The sequence below is a fragment of the Pungitius pungitius genome, chromosome 2 (genome assembly GCF_949316345.1).
Source record: "Pungitius pungitius chromosome 2, fPunPun2.1, whole genome shotgun sequence".
NCBI lineage: Eukaryota > Metazoa > Chordata > Actinopteri > Perciformes > Gasterosteidae > Pungitius > Pungitius pungitius.
The window spans coordinates 19,216,216-19,241,406 of record NC_084901.1 but is presented as its reverse complement, the minus strand read 5'-3'; the positions used below and the strand labels follow the sequence as shown (position 1 = coordinate 19,241,406).

Here is a 25,191-nt window from a genome sequence, read left to right as displayed (position 1 = left end):
CACATCCAACTACAGAGAAAAGGCCCGTGGCTGATGAGACAAACCTCAATTAGACACAAGGGGCATTAGAGTATTGTCTTGCCCTCAACAGAAAACCGTGATTTTGCGGCTGCTCCTACCCTGAAGCATTAAAAGGGGGTCAGTTAAGGATTACAGTTTGGGGGAGTCACTGGTGTTTGTAGAACAGCTTGACCAACATGAAAGCGTTGAAGTAAATACAGCAATGACATTACTAACGCCGTTTTAAACGTTTGAGTTCTCAAATTATTCTATGATTAAATAACATAAATATGTCTGGCATTTAAACGTAGGCTACTTGATGATTGAGGCTACTAAATTAAATGTAAATTATTATCATAATTATTACATAAAAAAGTATAAAGTGACAAATAAAAATATAAATGTTAATTAATTGCAGTCCTAGAGTAAAATAAAGGATTACTCAAATTTGATTTGCGATTTCTACAATACTGTAAAGTTAAAAATCTCTCTTTAGTTGGAGCATATTGGCTCGTTTCGACGATTGATGTCACCAGATGAGACAAGATAGTGGACCGATATGAGCAGCTCCATGACTTTACTATTGTAGTTCCATTCTTTGGCGGTTAATGGCGTACGGACTACAACTTCCATAAAGCAACACAGCGGAAAGACTTCACTGCGCAAGCGCAGAACAAACGGTCGCGCGGATGATTTGAGTTTTGTTTGAATGGCCGAAGAGCGAGTGAGGCACAATATTTACAAGCTGTTAGCAATGTAGAAATGGCAGCAAAGCTAAGCCTGTCGGGGCCACCGGATTCGGACCTTTCCTCTACGAGCAACTTGTCTGTGTCCAGCCGGAGCAGTAACAGAAGTCTCAGAGTCGCAGAAAAGGAGAGGAAGAAGAAGGAGGCGGAGGACCCGTTTGTTCTGGCCCTGAAGTACTTCTCTGACGGTAACCAAGGGAGTTTAACGTTAACTAATTCCAACCGGCCCACAGCGGATGGTTGCGTTAGTTACCAAGGGTTACCCAGCCCACGTAGCCGTCAACAGCGTAACGCTAATCGGTCAACAGGACGTTAATCCAAACATTTGTGTTACTTTCTTCCTGCATTTTGTACTGTAGCTTGCGTGACAGCTAACGTTGCTAAGTTAACATTATTTAACGTTATTTATTAGCTGTCTGGTATTACACCACCACAAACACAGCTAGCCATCGCGCTAAGTCTGCGACGTTAATTATGTTAAGACAAAGACAACAACAACAACGTCGTCATTATCGAAATATTGGAGGAGCACCCCCTTGTGACGTCATTGGTTTCCCCGGCATATGTTAATATCCCAAATAGACTGCAGTTAGTGAAACAAAGACTTTTTTTGTTTTTATCCAAATTAGGTTTAAGTCCCTCTCAGTGCAGCCGAAAGAGAATCCTTGTATTGTGTGACCTGATCTGTCTGTACATCACTAAACACATCTATTGAAAACATTGAGCCAACTTCTCTATGTTGACTGATTTACACTCTGGTCACACAATGTTAGTGGAACAAAAATCAACATTTGGGTACTATGTTCTACCCCTCATGTCAATATTTAGCCGGGTTGCATGGGATCATTGTTTAAACTCCATTTCAATGACAATATTTCCATAGATCAAGGTGTTTTTACTGCTATATGTCTACCGTTGATTGGAACCAGGCAAAAGGTGTAAACACAATTTCACTCCAGAGCAAAGGTTTTAGTTTTGATTCCCATGCGCCCCCCCCTCCCAAAAAAAGTGAAGTTGTCTTTTCTTTACCAAAGAATATATGCAGGATCTGTCTCTAGATGACATTAACATTGTGTTGTGTTTTTCTCATACTCAAGGATGAGCCACCAAACTTCTGAATATTTCATATGTTTTTACCCTGATATTAGTCTGAAAAATACATTTTTTTTAAATTGTGAAAGAACCCTTTTCATGCCAGCTCATCGGTCGTTGTGTAACCCAACATCAGCATTATCAGTAAAAAAAAATATCACCTGAGCTCGTCAACATTGCTTCTTGTTATTTATTTTGACATTTTTAATGCTTACAATTGATGTGATGTTATGCCTCCCTCCTATAGTCGAAGCAGGTACTCCAGTGAATGGGAATGATGAGGTTGAGAGGAATATGGTGCTGGTGGAAACGCTGGCCTACAGTAAAGGACTGTCCCCGGAGGCTGTCTCCGTTATGCTGGAGTTTGCCATGAGCCTCCGTATGGGTAAGAAAGTCACTTAGCGACGACGGTGAACAGGGTACAATGCCATCCCTTCTCTCTGGCACTCAACCTGTAGAAGGTCATAAAGAGAAGAAGTCTTTCCCATCATACAAAGCAAGTGTACACCTTGGGGAGAGTCCATTTTTATTATTTTTCACACACTGAATTTAAAGCCATTTTTTATGCCATTTTTTTTTTACTGTGGATAGAAACCAAGAGAACCTAGAGAATCACTTGCGGGTATGGAACAACCTCCACACAGGGGTGGCAGTCTTAACCACTGAGATGCCGTGAGGTCCAAAACGTGATGTGTAGTGCAGTTTGATTGATGAAAAAGCCAGAGCCAAATATTGCTTCTTCAGTAGATATGGTGTATTTGCTCCACAATTTAAATGCATGGCAAAATAAAAACACCCATAAGGTAGAAAGTTTGTATTCAGGACTCAGACAGCTTCTATTCTTTTTTTTTTTTACTATCAATCTCAACAATTGCTTTTTAACTCTGTGTAGGGACTTCTTTGTGCGCCCGGGTGCTAAAGTGTCTGATTCCGGCCACGCTGGTGCCGCAGGAGGCTGTTGTTCGAGCGGTGGTCTGGCTGAGTGTAGGAAAAATACCTGTCAGCACACAAGTAAGTGGCAACTTGGTTTTTCCGAATTCGTCATAATATGTTAATCAATTTGTGTGATAATTTGCATATGCAATTTTCAGATTCTTTTCATAAAATGGGTGTTGACCGTGTTCGACATGATTGATGCAAAGAACCAACTTCGAGCTGTCTATGGCTTCATCTTCAACTTCGTCACAGAGGAAAATCTGGTATGTGAGCAGATAATTGTGTTGTTAAAATGGCATCAAATCAAATTTGACTTGCATTCATTAATCTCATCTGTGAACCACAAAGGAAGGGTTCCTGATGCTTCTTTTTCATTTGAAATGAAATGTGTGAGTTCTTTGCCTTTGGTCTTTTTTTTTTTTTTTTTTTTTTTTTTTTAAACAGATTTCAAATGACTCCTCACTGTTAATGTATGCTCTGCATTGTTGGAGAGACACACCTGTTGTGATAAATAAAAGTTAATTTCTGCACGACTGGGTTTCTGGCATAGGCCTGATTTAAATTGATACAAAACAGAGTTGCGCTCTCATCTGATGGACTAACTGCAGCACTGCGATGTGTTCTGAGATCCACTGAAGAACTGCTGGGATGTGAGCATCTCATTCTGCTCTCACATGTTTTTCAGTGTCCTTTCATCTGCCACCTGCTGTACCTTTTGACCAGAAAGGAAAGTGGTGAGTGTTAACAATTTACCCCCAAAAATGATTGCAATGCTATTTGATCTAATTTACTCAGGTATTTCTTCTTTTCGGTATTCCTATAAATCCTGCGAGCTTTCCTGACTGCTTTGTTTTCTTCTCTTGTTGTAGTGCGGGTCTTCAGAGTCAGGAAGCTACTGGAGCTACAGTCTAGACTGGTAAAACCTGCTGATGCAACACCCTCTACAGCCATTTATCAAAGCTGCAACGTTATTCTCTTATTCACAATCAAAATCTATTCAACAAGAATTCACAGAATGGGTTCATTCATATTGTGCATTATTCCCATAAACGATTCATATCATTGTTTATGTTGTCTCCTGCATTATTTGTAAGCATCATTCGCAAAGCGGTCTCATGCAATATGTTGATTTTGTTTCCTCAGGGCAGGCAACCATTCCTCTTGAACCTACTTTCACTTTACAAAGTGTTTTGTCCTGAAATGGTGATGCTCTCCATCCCATCCCGGATCAAGGTCTGTTCATAAACTGTGCAGTTGGTGCTCATTGCGCTGAACATAATGATCAACGACCATCACCCCTAAAGCACCAGCGGGATTGGGTGTTTCTCTCTTTTCTTACAGAGTGGCTTTAGAAACCACAACATGCCCTGGAAATCAGCGCTGATTGCCGTCCAGAAGAGGGCTGGTCCCCAGCTCGCCGGTCCCCAGGTCGCTTCCGGCTCCAGCCCAACCTCCACAACAATAAAGACCAACCCCAGGAAAAGGGTATGCAGATGTATTTAAATATTCAGAAACACTATTTACTGCGCTTGCAATCACTTCTGATGCTGCTGCTGCTTGCCAATGCCATTTCAGCATTTCATCAGCCCTACCTCGGCATTATGTATAGGTCTGATCGCGGGAAGCGACATGGCCAGACAATATCGCCAACTGCCAGATCAGCATTTTATTCTAATTAAACTATTCATCCTGTTTTTAACATTTGTATTGATTTAAGGAAAGGAAAACAACAAAAGCCATCCCAGGCTGTCAATCACATTCTTTCTCTCTCAGAAACGCTGCCATCTGGAAGTGCCGGTGATGAGTTCTGTAGTCAGTAAAGAGGCTCAGACTGAGCCGTCCTCCTGTGGAAAGGTGGTCCCCCTGGTGCAGCTCCACTCCTTTGCTCAGCTCCTGGATAATATGCACCGTATCGAGGTAATTTCTCTTGGGTGTCACCTCTGCCCTTAGGTTTTCTTTTCAGTCTTTCATGTCCTCTGCTATAAGCCACCTTGATTCCCACAGTTAACCTCTTAGCTAACACTCCTGAACTGAGATATAATTGAATATAAAGATGTCCGAACCCTGTAGTTCATTAACCGTTTAAGCAGCAGAATAAAAATGTATGGCGTTTTCTTTTTAGTGGTTTTCCAATGCAATGTAACAGCCACAGGGTGGTGCTGTGTCACTGTTAGAAATGCAGTCTCTACACTATAATAGTATATCCATCTCTTTACAGACATGGTGGTTTATCTGTCCTATATGAGTAATTAAAAGCAATAGTCATAAGATAGGATAAATCTCAGCAATGTATTTAACACAATTTCATAACAATCAGTCATTTAAAGACTCCTCTCCATACGTATCTAGTTGCCCTGTGGATTCAGTGACCTCATAAACTAATACAAGTCATTTTTAATGGCTCACAGACCTTTTATGTGTCATGCCACATAAATTCTCTTTTGCTGCCTGCAAAGCCTATGCGAGGCATCTGGACTACGATAGCATCAGTTGTGTTTATTGCAAAGAAAGCTCTACTTATTCCATATCTGAGGCATGACTAATGATTACAGTCCATCTCACACATAAAACTATTCAGTAAAGGCATTGACAAAGGCTCATTGATTACTTTCCTCATTGCCTACACTCTGGTTTAATGATACAGTTGCCACATCATAATTGGAGGGCTGATCTGTTTCCATTCATTTTGTCTTTTCTGTATTCTTATTTATTTATCATATTGATGAAGTCCCCATATTAGGAGGGAGCTGGTAATACACAATACCATATCATCTGCATGTATCATCTATCCAGCTTGTTGACAGAAATGTGCCAGTGTTGGCATTATAGGGATTACTGGATACTGAAGAATTAGCTCAGTAGCATATTGGTGGCCCACTCAAAGAAACAAGGATATGACTATGATAGGATCAGTTCATTCCTATTAACCGATACATTTAAAGGTTGGAAATATGACGTTAGTTTTTCCTCTGTGCTCCTTTTGTTTGATTATTTTTGTCCTGTCGATCATACTTAATTGCATGTGTGTCCCATTTCTTCCTTTTTTACCTCCACCAGCTGCCCGCTCAGATGGGCTCTCTGCTGGGCTCCAGTCTGGCACTGCATTACCTGGACTGTGTGCAGGACGAGTCTGCCCTCCTACGCCTCAACTTCTGGCTAGGCTACGCACTCCACGAAGGTAAGTGGGGAGAGGGGAATGTCAGGAAGATTCATCTAAAGTAACTTGAACCCAAATATAAATGAGGTCGTCTGCATTTCCAAAGGATTCTTTCCGAGGGGAGTTTAAAAGCGACTATAGAGGACATCATTGTGTGAAGATGCTTTTTATTCCCAGTGACTTTATCGCTCACCAAACACGCTTTTGTGCTATTTTTAAGAATTCTTGTTCTGTGGCGATGAAGGAGCCTCCCAGAATTCAGAAGAGGCGCTGCAGTTTTTGGACAAGTTGCTGTCCACGCAGCAATTTCTCCAGGTGAGCCCCACATTTCAGGCCCTGACTGCTGGCGCTGTACCCCATACCGGTCCTTCGCCACAGCCATGTATTCATCAACCTGCACCCTCATGCTGCGCCCGAAAGACCACAATTTGTTTTTAAATGTGTCACTTTTCTCCGCTAGGAGGGCTTTTCCTGTTCAGAGGCTTTTCTATACAAGTTCCTCAACGTTTGGGACGGTTCCCTCCTCCGTCCACAGATTCTCGGCCTGCTGAGCAACATCCCCGTTGTCCCCAGTTCCCGTGAGTTTTCTTTGGTTTGTATCTTGTCACCACGTTTTTGTCCCGCGTCTTTATCTGTGATTCAAGCAGACAGACACACAACCCAGCCTTGCTTTCCTCATTAATGCAAGATCCAATTTTAGCGAGACCTGCCTCACTGTGTCGCACCCTAGGAATTGAACTGAACTAAATAGCTGGTAAAACTCTTCTGCCTCCTCCTCTTCAGAAATCCGACAACTTCTGTTTGAGCCTCTCATGCAGCTCTTCTTCACATCCTCGCTGTTTTTCAAGGTGAGTTCACCTCCCCGAGGCACAAGGAAGATAATCTCCAGCTATGGGTTTGAATAAATAAACCTTCTGCTGTGATTTAACGGAACGGATGCTGTAGTGTTTTTAAAAAAAATAAAGCTCATTATGTTTGTTTTGTGGTCTAACTACTACCCTGTGCTCAGAAGAGATGGGTTTATAAACTGTAATACTACTCTCCCAGACAATGCTTTTCAATCTGGCACTTTATCACAATTCTTATCAGTTCTTCTTATTTTCTCAAGAGAAAAAAAAACAAAAGAAACAGAAGAGAAGAGCTTTATTTCGTCATGTTTAAGAATAAACAATTTTGATTAGCAATTACTACGGCATTGCCTCTGAAAGCAGGAACTCTGTGTGTCCGTATATGAGACTTGGCTCCGCCCCTCACGCCATAAGCTCCATAAGAGAGATCTCTCTGGTCTGCAGGGTCTTTACCAGGGTCTCTTAATAATTCAGCCCCGGCGCCCAATGACCATTTGTTTTCGCGTCACTAATGCTCGCTGCTGATCCTCTTCATCATGCGTCTGCAGTGCGGACTGATTGAGTGTCTGAACAATATGCTGCTGAAGTGGCTGACCTGGCACTCGGTGTACGCCCTGGAGGACGACTTGGACATCAGCCTCAACAGCCACACCTCCATGTGAGTCTGGCATCTACTTCCTGATACTTGTTGATGCCCTGAGCGTGAGGCCTAAAAACACTTTGTGAATTTACTCGACAGCCTAGGGGCTATAGCTAGATGAGCTTTTGCTTTCAAGCCAAGAACTTATCATTTCTCCCAGATGTAATAAAAGTGTTGCCTCAGTTATTTACTGGGGGTTAGTGTAATGAATCACTGCCTCCGTCCCAGTTGAATTACCCAGGCTATTAATTCCATAATGTTGTAATTTGGGCATATTTTTGACGTTCTTTACTTGGATAAAATCAAACCTGTATACTAGTCTAAACAGTCATGCTTTGACTTTAATTCAGCCCATCCACCACCCACTAACCAAAGCAACCTAGGCGACCTATTGACACATTTTCCCGTTTCATTTGAACACATTTATCCATCAAATCCTTTAATTGAAATTAGTTTTCAGGCAAAAACATTCATAATCTTCAGGTAAAGGATTTTCCAGAACCCAAATGTAAGGGGTGGAGTAAGTATTAGTTATGTAATTACCTGCTCTTCATCAATATTGAGCTGTCCTGTGTCTAATCCTACAACAAATGATCTAAAGGGGAGGGATCAATTTTTTACTGCCCGATCTCACACTCCAGTCAGGTATTTAGCCCGAGTACAACTCTGAGATTAATCACAAGAAACATCGATTGTGTATTTGAGTAATCTTTCCCAACATCACTCTTAATTCAGTTTGCCCTTTTTGTATTGTAATGAAGTGTCATGCGGCTGATTTCTGATTGCACTGCTGGAGTATCGCTCCGGGGGTCAAATAGGCTGCTACGGTGTTACAACCTTTTCTCTGCATCAATGTGACTCTCTGCTCTGCCCTCTCTCCCAGAAACATGACTCTGTCGGGGTTCAAGGACTCTGTGATGGAGCTGGTGGACTTTGTGGGTCGGCTGGCCTCTCTGAGTCTCCGGCTTGAAGGCTGCCACTCTCTCCTCCTCAGCTTCGTCCTGGACTTCTATGAGACCGTAAATAAGAAAACACCTCTGATGGAATCTGCTTTTGTGGATTGTACTGTGGCTATAAACAGATCCTCCTGGCTCAAAAATGGGTTGCCTATGCCTATAGTAACTTGGATGTCTGAGCTTCACTGTGCAGAATAACTCCTCTATCCACAGATGGCTGAGTTCAATATGTGAACATCATGCTAATTGTTTGTGACATCTCATCAGTCATGGTCCTACATGTAACTTGTAGGATGGCAAAATGTAAAACTTCTTGGGCACATAAAGTAAATAATATTAAACAGAGACCTTTTTTATGACTCAGTCAACAGCAGCACATTTTTACAAAACATACTAAAAGGACATTGTATTCATTAAATAAACAGAAATGAAAACAGAGGCAGATTGAATATTCTTGAGGATTTATCTTTACAATAAATAATTAAAATCCTAGAAAGAACCTATAATTATATTCCATCTAAATAAACTTTTCAGAAATGATGAAAGGGGGTTTGGCTGGCTTTCAGTTTCCGAGAGCTTCTTGCAATGAGATGAATTGATTTAAAACTTTATTAAAATAATTATGAAGATCTGATGCCCAAGTACAGCTTGTACCAGCTGAGTCTTTATAAAAGCTCCCCCAGTGGGATGCTCTGAATGTTTAAATCATCTTTACCTCCAGTGGGTGTTTATTCCGTACCCTTCTCTTCCCCCAGGTGTGTGACATGTTTATAAAGTATGGGCTCCCCCTCGTGGTGATGCCTCCGCCTGGAGTCTTCTATCCGGCCCTGTTCGCCACGGACCCGGTCAGCGTGGACAGACTAGCGTACATCATGCACAGGTGGGAGCTCTTCACTTCCTGCTGCCATGCATACAGTACAGCACCTTTTGACGTAGAATGTCACATCTCGATGCATATTTGAGGATTGAACAGAACGGGAATCAGCGGGTTAAGTTGTACATGTAGTTTAATGCATGATTTATGGTAATGGGAGTCGGAGAGGCAACACATTTAAGCACTTTTCTTTGTTTTCTCTTGAATTCCAAAAATTCTATTTAACTTGAGGGCAAGCTTTAATAACACAAATCCTTAGTGTCAGCTAATTGACAACAGCCCAGAGCTCTGAAGGAACTCGGCCAAATCTGAGCCTAAAAATGTCATGGCAAAAGAAAATTGGAATGTAATTGCATTATATTTTCTGACGAGCAACGGGGAAAGAAATCTCTTTTGGCAGTAATTAATGATCACAGGATTCACTTGTCTTTCTTGTTTTGTTTTTTTTGATCAGGTACAAAGTGAACTTAACATCAGCCAAGAGTCAGGAGAAACTCACAAAGGTAACACAAACGATAAATATCCCTGATATTTGCATTACACTAATATTGTAAAGAGCTTTTTACGCCATTGCACAAAGTGTGTGACAGGTAATGTGAGGCAAAGTATTTTCTCTGATTTGAAAAGCTAATCTAACCTCTTTTTTTCTCAACCCATTGATTGCATTTACATTTATGGCTGCTGCACACATCCCGAAGTGAATTGCTGTTTGTTTTTCCTCCATCTGATGGCTTTAATGGATATTCCATCTCGTGGTGTCGCTCTTAAAGAATTCACATGCATTTCTCTAAAACTGCTAACCTTTAATATGCTCTCGGCTGAGGACTTAAGAGGTTGTTGATTTTAAAACATCGGCCACTGCGTGCCGTGAATTAATAAGTGCACGTCAGGCCACCAGCGTGCTCCCCCCTGGAAATGTCAGGGGCACCTTTTTATTAAAGAAAATGGACTTGGTTAATGGCATGCAAATGAATCCGCACAACAGCTGTCAGATGGGACACTTTACCCCTCCTCTCTCTCTTGCCTCTCATTTCATCGCTCCATTTTCATCTTGTTTTTCAGCAGGCCTTTCACATCAGCCGTCAGACGGTTCGGGAGTTCAACCATTACATTATTGTCATGGTCAACTGCCTGTGGAACTCCAAAATGTTTCAACTGGACATGGGTCTCAGCCTGGGGGAGGAGCTGCTGCTCAAGACCAAAGTGCCACAATACTCGGCGAGCTTCGACCTCGTCCACCACCCCGCCTTCATGAGCTACGCCGTCGACTTCCACCACAGGGTGAGTGCCGAGTGTCCGGGTGTCTTCCCGAGAAATTTGAGTTGGAGGCTTCCTGCTGCACAGCGGAGGAATGCGACGTACAAAGGAGTTTCCTCTGAGTCTGTAGAGTGGAACTGAAGGGCGAAGGACTCTTTAACCACCAGGACGTTAGGTGACTCCTGGCTGCAAACATAATCAGTGAGAAAATGACACTACTTCTTACATGAATTATTGCTTCAGTGAACATGGTAAACCCGACTTTATGATCTCAAATGCCAGCATTAAGCATTCAACACAGCATGATGTTCATCTATTAAATGATTATATGAACTATAAAGCAGGGTGTGCTTTAGGGCGTGGCTATCTAGTGACTGACAGGTCTGAGAGTTGTTCTTGTCTTGCAACATAAATCCTGTCAGTAGTTTTTCACTTCATTGAAGTTCATTCTACAACCTATTTGGTTGCCTAAAACATGTCTCACCAGGGTCTGGTTTCTTAGCTCCGCCCTCTTGGGCAACCTGATTTCAAAAAGTCAAGACTGCGACGACCTAAAAACAAGGCTTCCAGACGACATACCACAAACCAGTGGGTGACATCAGGACCAGTTTGTCCACCCTGTATACAGTCTGAGCTCCATTGGACACTATGCAGCTCTCGTTTATTTTCGACCCCTCTTGATGGATCGGCCACAGCCAGTCTGTACATTTTGTTTAACGGACTTACAGGCAAGGCCAGGAGACAGATGTGGTAAAAATATATAGTTTATGGAAGATACATTAATACAGAAGGACATTGTATTATTAATGTGACCAGCATGAGATGTGCTTTTCATCATGCTTAATAATACACATGCCTTTTTTTTGGTTCGGTCTGGCGGCATCATCCAGCAGCGATCTTATGAGATTACGCGGGATGGACTGACATTGAATATTAATGTTCTCTCTTTATCAGTGTTGGCCCGGGAGAAAGGACATGGACCTCAATTCCATAAAGGTATGAGGGTGCTACTTTTTCATACATTAATAGTCCTACACAGTGTGATGTGCATCAGTCACATTTCAGAGATCAAGGGCGATTGCTTTGATCAAAGAAATCTTCTGATGTCTTGAATGTGATTGAGCGTGTTTCTGACTGTGTGTGTGTGCGTGTGTGTGTGTGTGTTTCAGCATTCCAAGCCGTGGAGCTGGTACTTGGAGTTTTTGTTCAGTCAGGGTTTTGACGGCCTTAAACAGTTTGTTGAGAGCAACGTCGGGCGCCAGCTGCCAGCGGACGAGGGGCAGGGCGACAGCCAGTCCACATAGCAGAGGCAGATGCTCGACTCCGGGGACGAGAAAACAACCACTTTGCATCTTACCTTTTTAAAACTTGTACATATATCATTTTTCTCCAAGCGTTTTGAGCGTCTTTTTGTACATAAGTGTATCTGTGTTGTTTTTTTTTGTGTGTATTTTTGCTACTTTACTTGTACGAATGTTTCAAGGACGATAGAACATGGCGCCCTGGCAGCCATCTGTTGGGACCAGCGTCAGTAGGTTTAAGTCACCGGATCATTGGGAACGTGCTTACATGCAGCCCAGAATGGACATCTGATCCACATACGAGTGACAAGATACTAATGACTAAGAGAAAAGACATTTTTAACTCTTCCTTCTCAGCAATTTTCTATTTTCTTTGCCATAAAATCATTCATTTTGTTAAGCGTCAACAGAAATAACTTTAAACTGCTACCACATTGTAACATTCTTTGTGTTGTAATCTTGTACAGCTTGCCACCAAGACCTGACTTCCGCCTTGATGAAAATAAATAAGTGGAAGACTTAATAAAAAATAATCTGTTTTACTAACATTATACTGCATTCTTTCACAGTTTGCAGTGTATTCTTCAGTCAGTCGCTCTGCCATCTGGAGACCAGCATTTTGTTTTAATTGAGGGACCCATCTGGATGGTTAAAACGCCTGTGGCTCATTGTCTCCTGAAAACACTGGATGAAATGATTGCTCGCCAGGTACAAACGGTGATCAGCTGTCTCTGGCAAAGCATTGACCCGGGACATGTCCACTACGTGTGTTCTGCCTCAATAGTGAACCGTAAATATCATTGTCATTTGGATGCAACACAAAAGGGAGAATCGGTAACCTCCACAGCCACCCAAAAACACGCACACAATGTTTTGGCTATGATATCACAAAGCAAGCAACAGCCCCCAAAACCAAAAATATAATCCTTTTATAATTGTATGAAACAAGCCAATGAAAGGCTTGTTTGCGTTATTTAAAGAAAAACTGAAAATTGATTTTTATTTCGACACTGTGGATGAAGAGTTGCAGAGAAAGAAGATGTGCCCCCCTCCTCCTCCTCCTCCTCCTCTCCCTCCCCCCCTCATAGCTGTGACCTCAGAGCCTCCCTCCCGCAGCTCTCATTACGCACCGGAGCCGCGGAACTTTTCTGGTTACTACTTCCTCTCATTCCGGCTCTTGTGATGAATGACCCCCCCCACCTCCCCACCTCCCGGATTGAACCGTCGCTGCGATCGTGTGAGTGAACCGAGCCACGTTTAAAAAAAATATATTTTTTTAAAAAATAATTTAAAAAATAAAAGTACTGCAGCCCACGGATGTCCGCGCCACAGACGCGGATGCCGCCGCCGCCGCCGGTCCACATCTCCTCGCACTTTCTTCCGCTCCACTCAGAGGAGTAGCTCTCATCCTCGGCGTCTTCGCCAACACGCTGAGCCGAGCCGAGCCGAGTCGGACCAACACCCCCCTCCGCCCCGAGACGAATCCTTACCGCGGAAAAGGGAGAAAAAGGTAAGACTGCTCACGGCTCCTTCTTTGTTGTCCTCCCGGAGTGTCCTCCAAAGACGCCGCGCGCCGGTAGGAGCCGGTTAGCCTCACGTCCAAAGGCAACGCCACGGGCTCGCTTTGTGCGCCTTTGGGTCACTCCTGTGCACGGTGGCTGCTGTGCGGCAGACCAGCCGGACGCAGCGTAGACAGCTGTCTTGTTCATGTGATTTGATTTAACGAGGAGACTTCCGTGCGATGGGTGTTTTTTGGCGGATGATGTTGAGGAGGACCCCAGCCTGCGCGTGTCCGATGCTCCGGTGCACGTCCAAACAAAACGAAAAAAAGGCTGCGCAACTGGTCACTTAGGCAGCAAGTGGGAGAGACTTGTTTATTTCTTATTTTGTGTTCCCTATCCCCAATAACGTGCAGCTCACAAACTCCGTTCCCTAATTGCGGATCAGAGGAACTACAGTTATCACGGCACGTGCGCTCGTTTTTACCGGAGCACACAGAGGAGGAGCAAAAAAAAGAAGCCGTTTTTTAAAGACATTCTTGTGAGTTTGCTTGCAACTCTTGCTTCCTTCAGGGGGAAAAAAAGGATCATTTCTGGTTCTTTGCTGCCGTGTGTGTGTGTCTGCAGAATGACGTGTGAGGGTGTTGAGCCGGATTTGAACTCCTGAACGTCGCGAGTCATTTTTGTTACAATTACACGGTGTGCGTCTTAGGCCCCGAGACGTGAAGGGAGGAGGCAACACAGTGGGCGATAATTAAGGGAGATGTCGTGTAGAGAGGAGTAATCCCGCCTCTGTGGATGTGACAGTAGCTTGTGGAAATCCCCCCCCCCCCCCCCCCCCCCAAAAAACCCCCACACTTTCCGGCCCAGGTTTCATCCCAAATGTGATTAGCGACATAAGATGCAAGTTTGTGTGTTGGACGGTTTGCCTTGTTGACTGTTGGCTCAGTGCTGCTGTGTCCAAATAATGTTTTGCAATCAGCATTCAAACACACGAGCAGAAAAACTCCAATCATCTTGGTTTTTAGAGATCAAAAGCTTTCCTCTGTTCGGTCTTGTGTTCTTTCATCTGTTGTCGTGAAGCTCGGTAACTCCTGGTGTTCACGGCTCATTTCGAGATGGAATTGAAGGTCTCTGGAAGCTTTAAGTGGTTTATTTTGGGCTCAGATGAAAATGGCTGAATAATGTTCCCTTGCCGAAAAAGGGTGCATGAAGAGACCTCCTGCCTCAGAGAGAATTCCGCTGAAAAGCACTTTCATGTTGTCATTATGCAGGACATTTCAGGGTTATCGGTCGCTAATTCCAAATAGCCTCCAGTCGTTTTCATGGACAGCGAAAGGTGTCTTTTTCGATCTCAGAGACCGCCGCGACACATCTGCAAATGTGGGGAATAAGCGTAACATTTGTGCAGATTGTGGTGTCCCTAATGGTTATTAATGACCAGCGTGCGCTGTGATGACCGGAGCAGCTTGCCTATTAGGCCGATGTGTTGCTCTGTGTGTGACTTGTTTCGTCCCCTGGCCTCGCGCGGCGCTGAGCTACGATTTAAAAGGATTACGAGGATGTTCCATTGTCCCTGCCCCTCTCTCTCTCTCTCCGGCTTCCTGCCTCCTGGTCATGTTCTATGTCGTGCATTTTTTTTTCCCAGCACTCTCCCTCCAGCTGTGTGTCGAAGGGTGTAGGGATTCAATCTCGTGGCATCGTTTCTTTTCTTTTTTTTTTACGTCCTCCGTTTGTCCCCTAAGAGGACGGTGTCTCTTGTCACTCGTCTCGGATTATGGCGGGCCGAGCGGTTCCCAAGTCATCAAATGGGAGAAATTGGATTACCTCTTCATTAACTCCACCACTGGAGGCCATTTAAAACGTGACAGCGACGCTGCTGTCGTTCTCCACTTGGGTGTCCACCCACCCACTCACCGTGTGTGGACATTTGTCTCTGCAGTCCTGAAATGTTGTTGGTAACCCAACCAAGACACCCAACCGCGGGACAGCCTTCAGTTCCACACCCAGGAAGCGGATATTGTGACAACAACAAGACGAATAACATCAGTGCAAGAAAAATGGCATGTTTAATTTACAAATGTACAATTTCACTATGCAATGTAAAAGTATAACACTGTGGTAGCAACCACACATAGAATGACAATAAAACATTTGACAAAGGACACAACCAACCTCCCCACTAATACTTACAAATGCCCCTGATTGAAATCACTGTGTGGGCGCATTTGCATTTTATTCACTTTCACTGGAGTCTTTTCACAGTTTTGAGTGTGAAAGGTAAATCCTGACTATCCAGTAGTTGTAGGCGAAGAGCCTGTTTCTTTCATGGTTTGTTTTCATGCTAAACATGTATTTTTGGGATCCCATTATTTGTACTTTTATGTGGGAGAAAGCTGTGTGAAAGATTGTCTCAGGCATGTTTTTTTTTTTTTTTTTTTTCTTTAATTCAGGAGTGTGATCTGAAAATGTCATCCTCAGTTAAAGTCTGCCCCGGGTCTTCGGTAACTCTGGCGGAGCGTGAAGAATTAGCAACCTACCAACTGCTTTGGTGACATTAAATATTCTCCCCGAGAAGATTTTTCTTTATTTACAATGAAAGGGTTACCGCAGGTCAGACGCTGAGATTTCTTGTAAGCACCCGTGATTGTGAATAATTAGTCTGAGTCACATTTTCTTGCTGCGCAGAAGAAAAGCGCTGTGGAGTTTACAAGTAGTGACCTCGGTCCGACCCGGTGCAGTCAAACTGTCGCCGTGATTTAATTACGTCTGACCCTTCGCTTTGACCTTACTTTGGTCGCCTTGTCTGCATATAAAACACTCAATGATTTGCTTTTCCATATTGCCTTGTTTTTTTTTCTTCTCGAGACCAAACATTTGAAATGAAAGAGCATCTAAAATATAACTTTTGTTTGCCTTTTTCCAAGGCTTCCCTTCTTTATATAAGTAGAATTAACAATAATATCTGCACACCGGCAGCATAGCTGGAGATATCCAAGTACATTCTTTTTTTCACTTTTGCACGCAATTTATCTTTAGTTTAGTCAAAGTTTCTCTGTTGAGCCATTTGTTCTTTCCCTGTAGAATGTTTTAATCTCATGGAGAGAAGCTGTCACGGACGCCTGGTTTAGTGAGAATCTGTTCACATTACAAACTTAACTGTCAAAGAACAATAGATTTGTGTAAACAAAATCCATGAATAGACCAACACCAAGAATTAATTTATTTAATGAGCGTTTTCTATCTACACCAAACCACAATTTTTTTTTTATTCCCCTGATGCCTAATTTATTTTTGTGTTGATCTATGAAAGCCACAATTGAAAATGATCCAAAATAAACACAGTTGCTCCTCCTCCTAAATTCATACAAACATATTAAAGAAAACATGTTTGTAAAAACGGAGCCCAGCTCCGTAGGAGAAGGTTCTTAGCAGGTGGTTAGTGGCTTTTTAAAGACGTCAACAGGTACCAATGGGCCTGGAGCCGAGTGGCATAGAGAGGTGGGAGATGGTGTCACCAGAGACGCAATCACATATTGTCAGAAAAAACAAAATTTCCAAAGTATTGACTTGACAAATAACAATAAATCCATTTTAGATGAGGACATTAGCGACCACAGGCCGGCCCAACACAAGGAGCCGCCGGTTCCAACCAACCGGACGGGCCGTCGTTGGTGCACCTCGGGGGGGCAGCAGCATCCGGAGCTCTGTGGCCGCAGGACACGAGTGTGCTCAGCCGAGCAGGCTGCAACAGTCCCATCACCTCCTTGCACCTCTCAATCATCCCCACCCTGAGCTGAGGGATTGGAAAAATGGACAAATGGGGGAAGAATGGGGGATAGAAAAGCAATTTGCTAACTCCATAAATTCCTGCGCCCGGGGTTCCTATCCCTGGCCCTTGTGACTGCGAGCTATTATTCAGAATCTGCTAACCGACGCTTTCCTATTAACATTAAATGGGTTGGTGTCTGCCGGTTGTCTGCCGCGGCACCTTTATGCCGGTTATTTACTGCCCCTGCACCGCGGGCCTTGCTCCCGGAGCGGCTCCCAGCACCTCTCGCGGCGCTGCAAGTCCTCCTTAATACGGCGGGGTGGGTGCAGGGAGGGGGGGGGGGGGGCTTGCTTCAGTTTCAATTTGTAACTAAGAGTGGAGCGAACGCTGTCAGTGTGTCAGAAAGGGGATCCGTGTGTGTGTGTGTGTGTGTGTGTGTGTGTGTGTGTGTGTGTGTGTGTGTGCGCGTGCGCCCACGAATGGATTTAAGGATGACGACGTCGATCAATCGGGTTGCGTAACCACTTTGGTCTCGATTGTAAAAATATATCGGCAACTATTTGTTTTGTGCAGACGGCCTAATGGTTTTTCCAAGAGATGAATCGCACTGACTTTTGGTGATCCCTGGACTCCTCTTCTGCAAAAGCCTCTCGTTTGTGGTTTTGAGTGAAATGTCTCCATAACGATTGGATGAATTATCATGAACTTTATCAAACACATACTTAGGACGAATGATGACAACCTTTTGTGATCCCTATTCTTTTCCTCCTACACCATCCTTTTGGTCTGAAACGTGTGCGATCCTTAGCTTTAGCAGTTTGTCTGTTCATACACCAACGTGTGTCATTGAAGGATTTAACATGTGAAAATGTTTTTTTTTAATGGTCCACTCCATCCCTGGACTCTCATATATACGACTTCTCCATATGAGTCGCCAAGCTGTTCGAGGCGCTCTGGCCAACAACTTTTTCCTTTGTGGAAGAACACAAGTGCTGCGGAACCGTTTCCTGCCCGAATCTTCTTTGGCAAAGTGACCAGATGGTTGCTGTGTGGTCGGGTCGGTTCGGGGGCAACGCGGCGTCTGCTCTGCGCCCGGGTCGCACTCCATCTCCGGCGCGTGCGCTCCAATTAAAGCCAGCCGCGTTGTGATCAGCTCAGCCTGCCGGCGTCTGGCCGTGTGACCTCCACTGCTCCGCCACTCGACTCCATCTTTGTTTTGGGTTTTCTTTAAAAAGAAATCTGCGGCTGACTCGGAGCACAATGTTGAAATGCTGCAGTAAATGTGTGTGTCTGTGGCTCACACCTCAGAAAGGGGCTTCCTCCTTGTATTATCTCCTATTTCGGAGATTTGGGGAATAGGATGGGCCTATTTGGACAATTTCCACGACCCACCTCGTCATTTTAGAGACATATTGGAGTATTCATGGCCATTGGAAATCCTCTTCTGCCACATACAAGATGATGAACTCATTAAAAATCAGTCCCGACCTTCCCCTTCTCTGGTTTAACCTTCGGGCGAAGAAGAAAGAAAACTGCTAAAGACTCTTTTTCAAATCTTGAAAGCAGGTATCGTCTTTTGAAATAAACGTTCTGTACGTTGGCCTCTGATAGATGAGGTTTTATGTCGTAGTCTTCGTGGTTGAAGGAGTTTACTGTGTAAAATAGATCATAATGTGTGGAACATTGTGGCATATACATACACACTCAATTGTGTTGTTGTAAGTGTACCTTTTGTCCTCCTCTGTTTCAACCAGCTGGTATTTTACTCACCGGCACGTTTGCAAGAGACGGCGGTTCTAATTACAGTTTTAGTTTGGTAGACATTAGTGTGACTGATACAGGCTTTAACCCTGTTGTAATAATTTGTGTGTGTGTGTAATTCCGTTTCTCCCACTATTGTGCCCCCGGGGTTGTTTTTTTCCCATTTCTCACGGCGTGCAGCTGCCGCAGAAATCTCCCAAAAGTGGAGACGTGCAACGATCTGCACGTTGCCCTCCTGCCTCCGCCTGGATTTCACTTTTGATTATTTGTTGGTTGGGATTTGGATTTTTCACAGCATGAGCTTACAGGCCAAAATGAGACTGGTGATGGAATGATTGCCCATCCAGTACACGGAATAACCTTTTCCACCTGCAAAAACCCCCCAGTATTTTGTAAAACTAATTGGCACAGCTCCCGTTAAAAGTCACTACGTGGCCCCCTGTGACACCAGCTTTCCTTTGGCGTTCTACTAAGTTGTGATGGTGTTGTTCTCGGAGGTTTTACCAAAGAGGAACCTCACAATCTCTCTATCCAGACTTCCTCCTCGGACTCTGCTCAACCTATAACCACACCCACCGGTGACATCGGCACGCCAGCGCACTTCCACCGTAGCAAAGGCCTCACGAGGTCATCAGAAACCAATCAGCCGCTCTTGGGCTCATCTTCAAGTTGGCAACTAAGGACACAGCTGAGGCTCAGAAAATAAAACCCTATTTTCCCGAATCCTAATGGAAAATAAGACCAGCTCTGAATAGTTGAAGATACTGTATAATGCATGGAAGAGTTGGAACCTATTTGCACACGTTGCCTCAAAAGTAAACAGTTACAGACTTTTATCCTTTTTGTAGTCTTTCCGGTTTCATCTCACCATGCTGTAGTCTTTTTGTGCTGAGTATTATTCTTTATTATTTATCACCCCGTTTGTGGACTTTCTCACATTTCTGAAATGAATGATATTCAACTCAACGCTCTTTGCTTTGGTTTAGCCTGAGTTGCATTTGTCGCTTGCTATAACAACACCTCACGTGTATGTAAATACCATGTGGGCCGTTTATTAATTAGAGCAGAGCCGTTTGGTTTGAATCAGAGCAGCTTCACTGCGCTCATGACCTCATAATGTACCATATTTAATAGGTAATGAAGTCTGACTCTCTTTTTCATGATGAAATCACCTAGAAATCCCACTTGACTCTTTACCCTTGTACGCCAGTGTGATAATAATGACTCTACGCCAAAGTATCACCGGATTCAGTGTCTCCCGCAGCCGACAGAATGCGGTTTTCCCCCTTTTTTCGAAACGAAGTAATGACGTTCCACATTATTCACAGTCCAGAGGCTAACTGGCTCCTCCTGTTGGAGCCTAATTGAGCCACATCCAAACGCCTCTCCTCACCGAGTGATGAAATAGGAGTTTGACTTCCTCTCAATAAAGCGCCTTTGCTCCTGTTTTTGAGCGAGGTGGCGTAGAATAATACAAATTCGACATGCATACGTGGGTGTGTGTGTGTACTGTGGTCGATGGAGCTTGAGATCCAAGACCATTTCTCAAAGCTGCGTGTTCCCCATCTCAGAGGCAAACAGCGGCCTCCTAGGCCTTATGATTTATCAAACCGAAAAGGTCAGTACAGCAGGCTGCAATTAATTATGTCTGCTTTTATTTGGTGCTGCTCAAGTTATTCATTCCACTCCCGACACAAGCCTCTTGCATGGGATTTATTCGGGATGGGAGCAAAAGAGACGCTGTATCGGTCTAATGTTCATTTGTCTTCAGGCCGTGTTGGGATACCGTGTTGATCATTGTGACAGAGACGGAATGTTGGTTTGGTTTTTCTCCAAATTATTTAACGTGCAAACGATGCGGAAACCCGGAGCTTGGGTTGACTTTTTGAATACGGATAAAATGTATCCTCGTGTCCTCTCTTTGATTCTGTCGGGAATCACAGCGTTCTGAGGTGTGCTATTTCTTCATAGCAGGCCCCTGCTATGAATAACAGAACGATGCTTATGGACACTTTTTAGCTCTAACCCTTTTTAAAACTTTTTATTACACAAGCAATAGAATTTTCTTTTAATCAACATCTGTCAAATTAGTCACTCGATAAGCGGAATCAACCCCTTCAGATTGAGTTAAGTCCTCTGAACCCTGCGTGGGCTCCTTGCGCTTAATGACCTTTTCGCTTCGCATCCCCTCTTACTTGATGAGTTGGTTTTCTTGTTCTCTCCTCCCTCGTGATCAACTGAACTCCCTCCTGTCTGTTCCGCGGTTTCAAACCTGTCATTTCGGTGCTCCGGTTTGCACGCTAACATGCTCACGATAATAGATCAAATAAAATGCCAGGTACAATAAATGCACTGTATTGCCCCGAGTTGATTTGTTTCCGCCTTTTTGTAGTTTTCCCGCTAAATGCTGCACAAGCAAATCGCTGCCTTAGTTGTAAAGCATGATTTAAAGTAGCACAGGCCATCCGCCTGCAAGTAAAAATGATCTTTTTTGGTCTTTTCTTAATTGATAGCACTGTTTGGCCTCATTTTATTAAGAATAATTGTTAACATTTTTGCTAACTGCTACTATTAGCTGGAATATTGCTGTAAAACAGATAGAAACAACACATGCATCAAATCTGTCCTCCAGGATAATTGTAAACATATGTATTGTTGTTATTTACATTTCTGGTTATTATAGAAAACGTCTTGTTGGTATTGCATATGTGCGAGTGAAGACAACAAACATGAAAAGGGGAATATTAATTTAAACAAATTACATACAAATAATTCTGTTCTGCCAGTCCGAGAGCTTTAAGGCAGTTGTTAATTTGAAAGAATCACTTGACTTAAATAAATCTCCACAAACAAAAGTCAAGTAAATTAGCTCCCCGTTGTGGATCCCCCCCCCACAGCAAACACAACAGCCGTGTTCTTGGGCTTCTTTCCATTTCGCTACTTCTGTCTTCCGATGGCAAAGACGTCCCATCTCAGATTAGGCACCTCGCCTCGGGCAATATTTATTTTTGTGCTGCAGCTTGAATGAATGATGAAAAATCTTAAGTTATTTCAATATGTTTCACAAAGCTTGGTTATAATCCTTCTTAATTAATGCCCAAATCATATTCACTGCCTCGTGGCTGTGTTTTTGAACCGAAATAGTCTCGCTTCCGCACTTCAAGCCTCTCATCAATCTGTCTTGTGAGCCGATCGCCCCCCGTTCTTAGTTCCTATGGAAACTGCAGTGTTAACAGTTCAAACTTATCGCTATGCAGGGCCATCCGATCCTCGGTGAAAGTGTTGTGTGAAGACTCTTTTTTTTTCTTCCTGTTTGACTGTTTGTTTCTTCTCGTTAGATCCTCCTTTTTTTGGCACAGAGCAGCAGGTCGGGGGATCTGAGAGCAGCCCGTTTAAGCAATCGCTTTCACTTTGGCCTCTCCCAAAATTCCCGAGGGCCGCGGAGTGGACCTGGACTAAACCGCAGAGATTTAGATTTTTCGATTATCTCCCCGGCTTGACCTTTCAGATCCTTTTTGCCCGGCGTGTTGGTATTTGCACGTGCCAGTAGACGCTGCCGTAAGCCGCTGCTCTTAGCGTATCAAATCTTGACACGCACTCCAGAGATCCAAAGTTGCACCCCGAATCCTTCTGCTACTCCTCGTCGCTGCTCATCCAAAGCTTTGCCTTTTTCTTTTCTTTCCGTTCCAGATGGAGGGGCGTTTTGTGACTGCTTCTTGGTGCTTGCTTGACGCCTCGGCGGCTGTGTCCTTACCAGGGCAACGTGTCTATTATTTGAGGAAATGTGGGCTTTATTTTTAGAGTCAATCTCCTGTTGGTGTTGAGTTGTAGCGAGGAGGCAGTGAGTCATGTTAAAACCAATGAATGTAAACTGGCAAACCCCCGTGGCGCGATGGGAACTGTGCATCTCCATCTCCATCGGCCATGGATGTGCAGACAACCATCCCTGGTCTACACAGAAGAAAACCTACAAATGTAAAGATTCTGTGGGAAGTTCTGGAGTTGCGAGCAGCAGCGTCTTTAGGATATTTCCGGTTGTAAATTCGCAGTAGAGATTGTTCTTGGTGATGTCCTCAGTAAGTGCAATCACATCTCTGCTGACCATGCTGAAAAACCAACCTGCAATAACTAATGTCCTCTCATTTTATATATGATTATATATATACAGCTTCACTTCTGTTGAGGTCAACTGTCTTCTGTCATAAAATATTCCTTTTTTGTTTCTAGAGACTTTGATACCCCAGATCATATCCCATCCCTCAGGCCCTGAAAATTCATAACATTGAAAAGTCCGAAAAGCAAACCGTATACTATATATTAAACATCGCCACCCTCTAGTTTGAGGCTTCTTAGGCTGTCACCATTCAAGACAGCTGCAAGATCTGAAGGAAATCATAGTTTTTGTGACCAAAGGGCTGCATTTAGTCGAGCTGGAGGGATTTAATCATTAATCCGGCAATGACTTGCAATCGCTGATTGAAATATACATGCAGCAGTTAAACATTTGACTGTTTTTATGGTATTTAAGGAGCTAGACGGGCGAGCAGACCAAAGATGTGACAGACTTGGCTTATGCCTGGAAATGCCAAAGCTAAATTGTTGGATACAAAATATAAAGCTTCAGAGGAGTTTGACTTCCTCTCTCAACAGCTGCATCAAAACAATGAGGCTGCTGTGAGAACATTTTGCCTTTGTCCATAGTATCTTACACTGCTTTAATGGGCTTTTCTCGGGTCTAAAAAAATATGTGTTCATTTATTTTAAGAGACTTTAATGTTTAACACAACAAATAAGATATAAACACTGTACATCAACAGCGCTTAAGAACAATAAACAAGTATTTTACCCCAAACCTTTGTGTAATTCTGACGAAAAAATCCCAAATTACAGAAACATTGGTAAATATTGTAATCCTTGTAAAAAAAACGCGTCTGTAGCTTTTATTAAAAATAACTTTCTACTTGAGGCCAGTGATGCCCACTGAACCTGCACATAGCTCAGTTTAGTCAAAAAGACCTTCTTGCTTCCTTCTGCTGTTACTGCCAACCACCACGCCCAGATACGGGTAATGGTGAAGTATTGAAGTTGTTCCTACGTCTAATGGATTGGAAGTACTAAGTGGTTTCCTCCGAGAAGCATTTGTTCTTAGATCTCAGTCCCTATGCAAATGAGCCTGACAAAGAAAAGACAGGGACCTCAGACCGCTGCCAGGATTAATCACTGATATTTAATTAGCTGAGTGGCGTGCAGCGCTGCAGATGGATGGATGCTCTGCTACAGAACACCGACCATCACAGCAGCAACATGCATGCATGCAGTGAAGGCCGCTCTTTTCCTCCAGACTCTGAATGCAACATGCACAGAAACGGCCTCAACATCCGAATGCCTCACTGGAATTTCAGACCGGCGGGCCTTAGATTTGGCTCGCTCAATCTCTTTAACAATGTCCTCAGAAGATTTTCTTTTGAAAAATAGGGAAGAGTTGTTTTGTTTTGTTAGTCTGTGCCCTATCTATCAAGTGAGTAAAGACATAAATACAAAGCTGCAATTAATCTGCCCCGAGACAACTGTTTGGTCCCGTGTGTGTGTGTGTGTGTGTGTGTGCTGATGATTTCACTGACGAAGCTCATCTGCATTGTGGGGCAGGTGAAGAATAAAGTCTTAGTATGAGGACATCCGAGGAAGCGTATTATAAAACGTACCATTGGCACACAAATGAGAAATTAATTCCATTTGGATCACTTCTATTACTTCAGACAGTGTGTAGCTGGAAAAACACAAATTCCAATTCGCAATCTATTATTTGGATCCATATTTTACAGTCTGGTAAATGATGCTGTGAAGCCCAGAATAAGAGGATTGTTTGTTTGTTTTCACTCAACAGCATTTCGGAGAACTCAAATTTCCTGAACTGCAGCAAACTGAACCATCTGAAGAGCACTTTGGGTTTTTTATACCCTCAAGATGATGAGGCACTTAAAAAAAATAGTATTTATAATCTGAAGCCAAGTGATGAGCTGCTTTTTCTTTTGGTCATCTATAATGAAAGCCTTTAAACTTTTTTCCAGAGTACTTTAGGGGAGTAGATGGATCTATTGATCTTTGATATATATGATGATAAGATACAGAGATCATCCTGATGCATCTCAGCAGATGCAGAGACGTTTTAAATAGTGGCACAAAAAATTTGCAACTCAAGATTGTGTTTTGTTGATGGACCTTTGCTGGAAGTGTTGCCTCCACACAGTATTGTCAAGAAGAGGATGAATCTTCATGCAATAGATTATTTTTTGGCTCGATCAATTTTTTAACATTTTTTTTTTGTCACATTGTCCTTTTCCAATCCAAACAC

General features: G+C 43.3%; 2 protein-coding genes across 3 annotated transcripts in view; one reads left to right on the top strand and one right to left on the bottom strand.

Annotated features, from left to right (window-relative positions):
- taf7 (TAF7 RNA polymerase II, TATA box binding protein (TBP)-associated factor) overlaps positions 1-25,191 on the bottom strand; it is a 175,620-nt gene that overhangs the window by 41,703 nt on the left and 108,726 nt on the right. The gene's annotated exons all lie outside the window — the stretch shown is intronic.
- Positions 623-12,813, top strand: cenpi (centromere protein I). Its single transcript, XM_037461549.2, has 20 exons — positions 623-934; positions 2,086-2,223; positions 2,731-2,849; positions 2,930-3,037; positions 3,460-3,508; positions 3,644-3,690; positions 3,918-4,007; positions 4,116-4,259; positions 4,548-4,691; positions 5,832-5,952; positions 6,152-6,246; positions 6,392-6,509; positions 6,715-6,779; positions 7,328-7,437; positions 8,303-8,438; positions 9,131-9,255; positions 9,704-9,752; positions 10,312-10,530; positions 11,461-11,502; positions 11,676-12,813. The coding sequence occupies exons 1-20, from the start codon at positions 763-765 to the stop codon at positions 11,808-11,810; spliced, it is 2,226 nt and encodes a 741-aa protein (XP_037317446.2). The 5' UTR covers positions 623-762; the 3' UTR covers positions 11,811-12,813.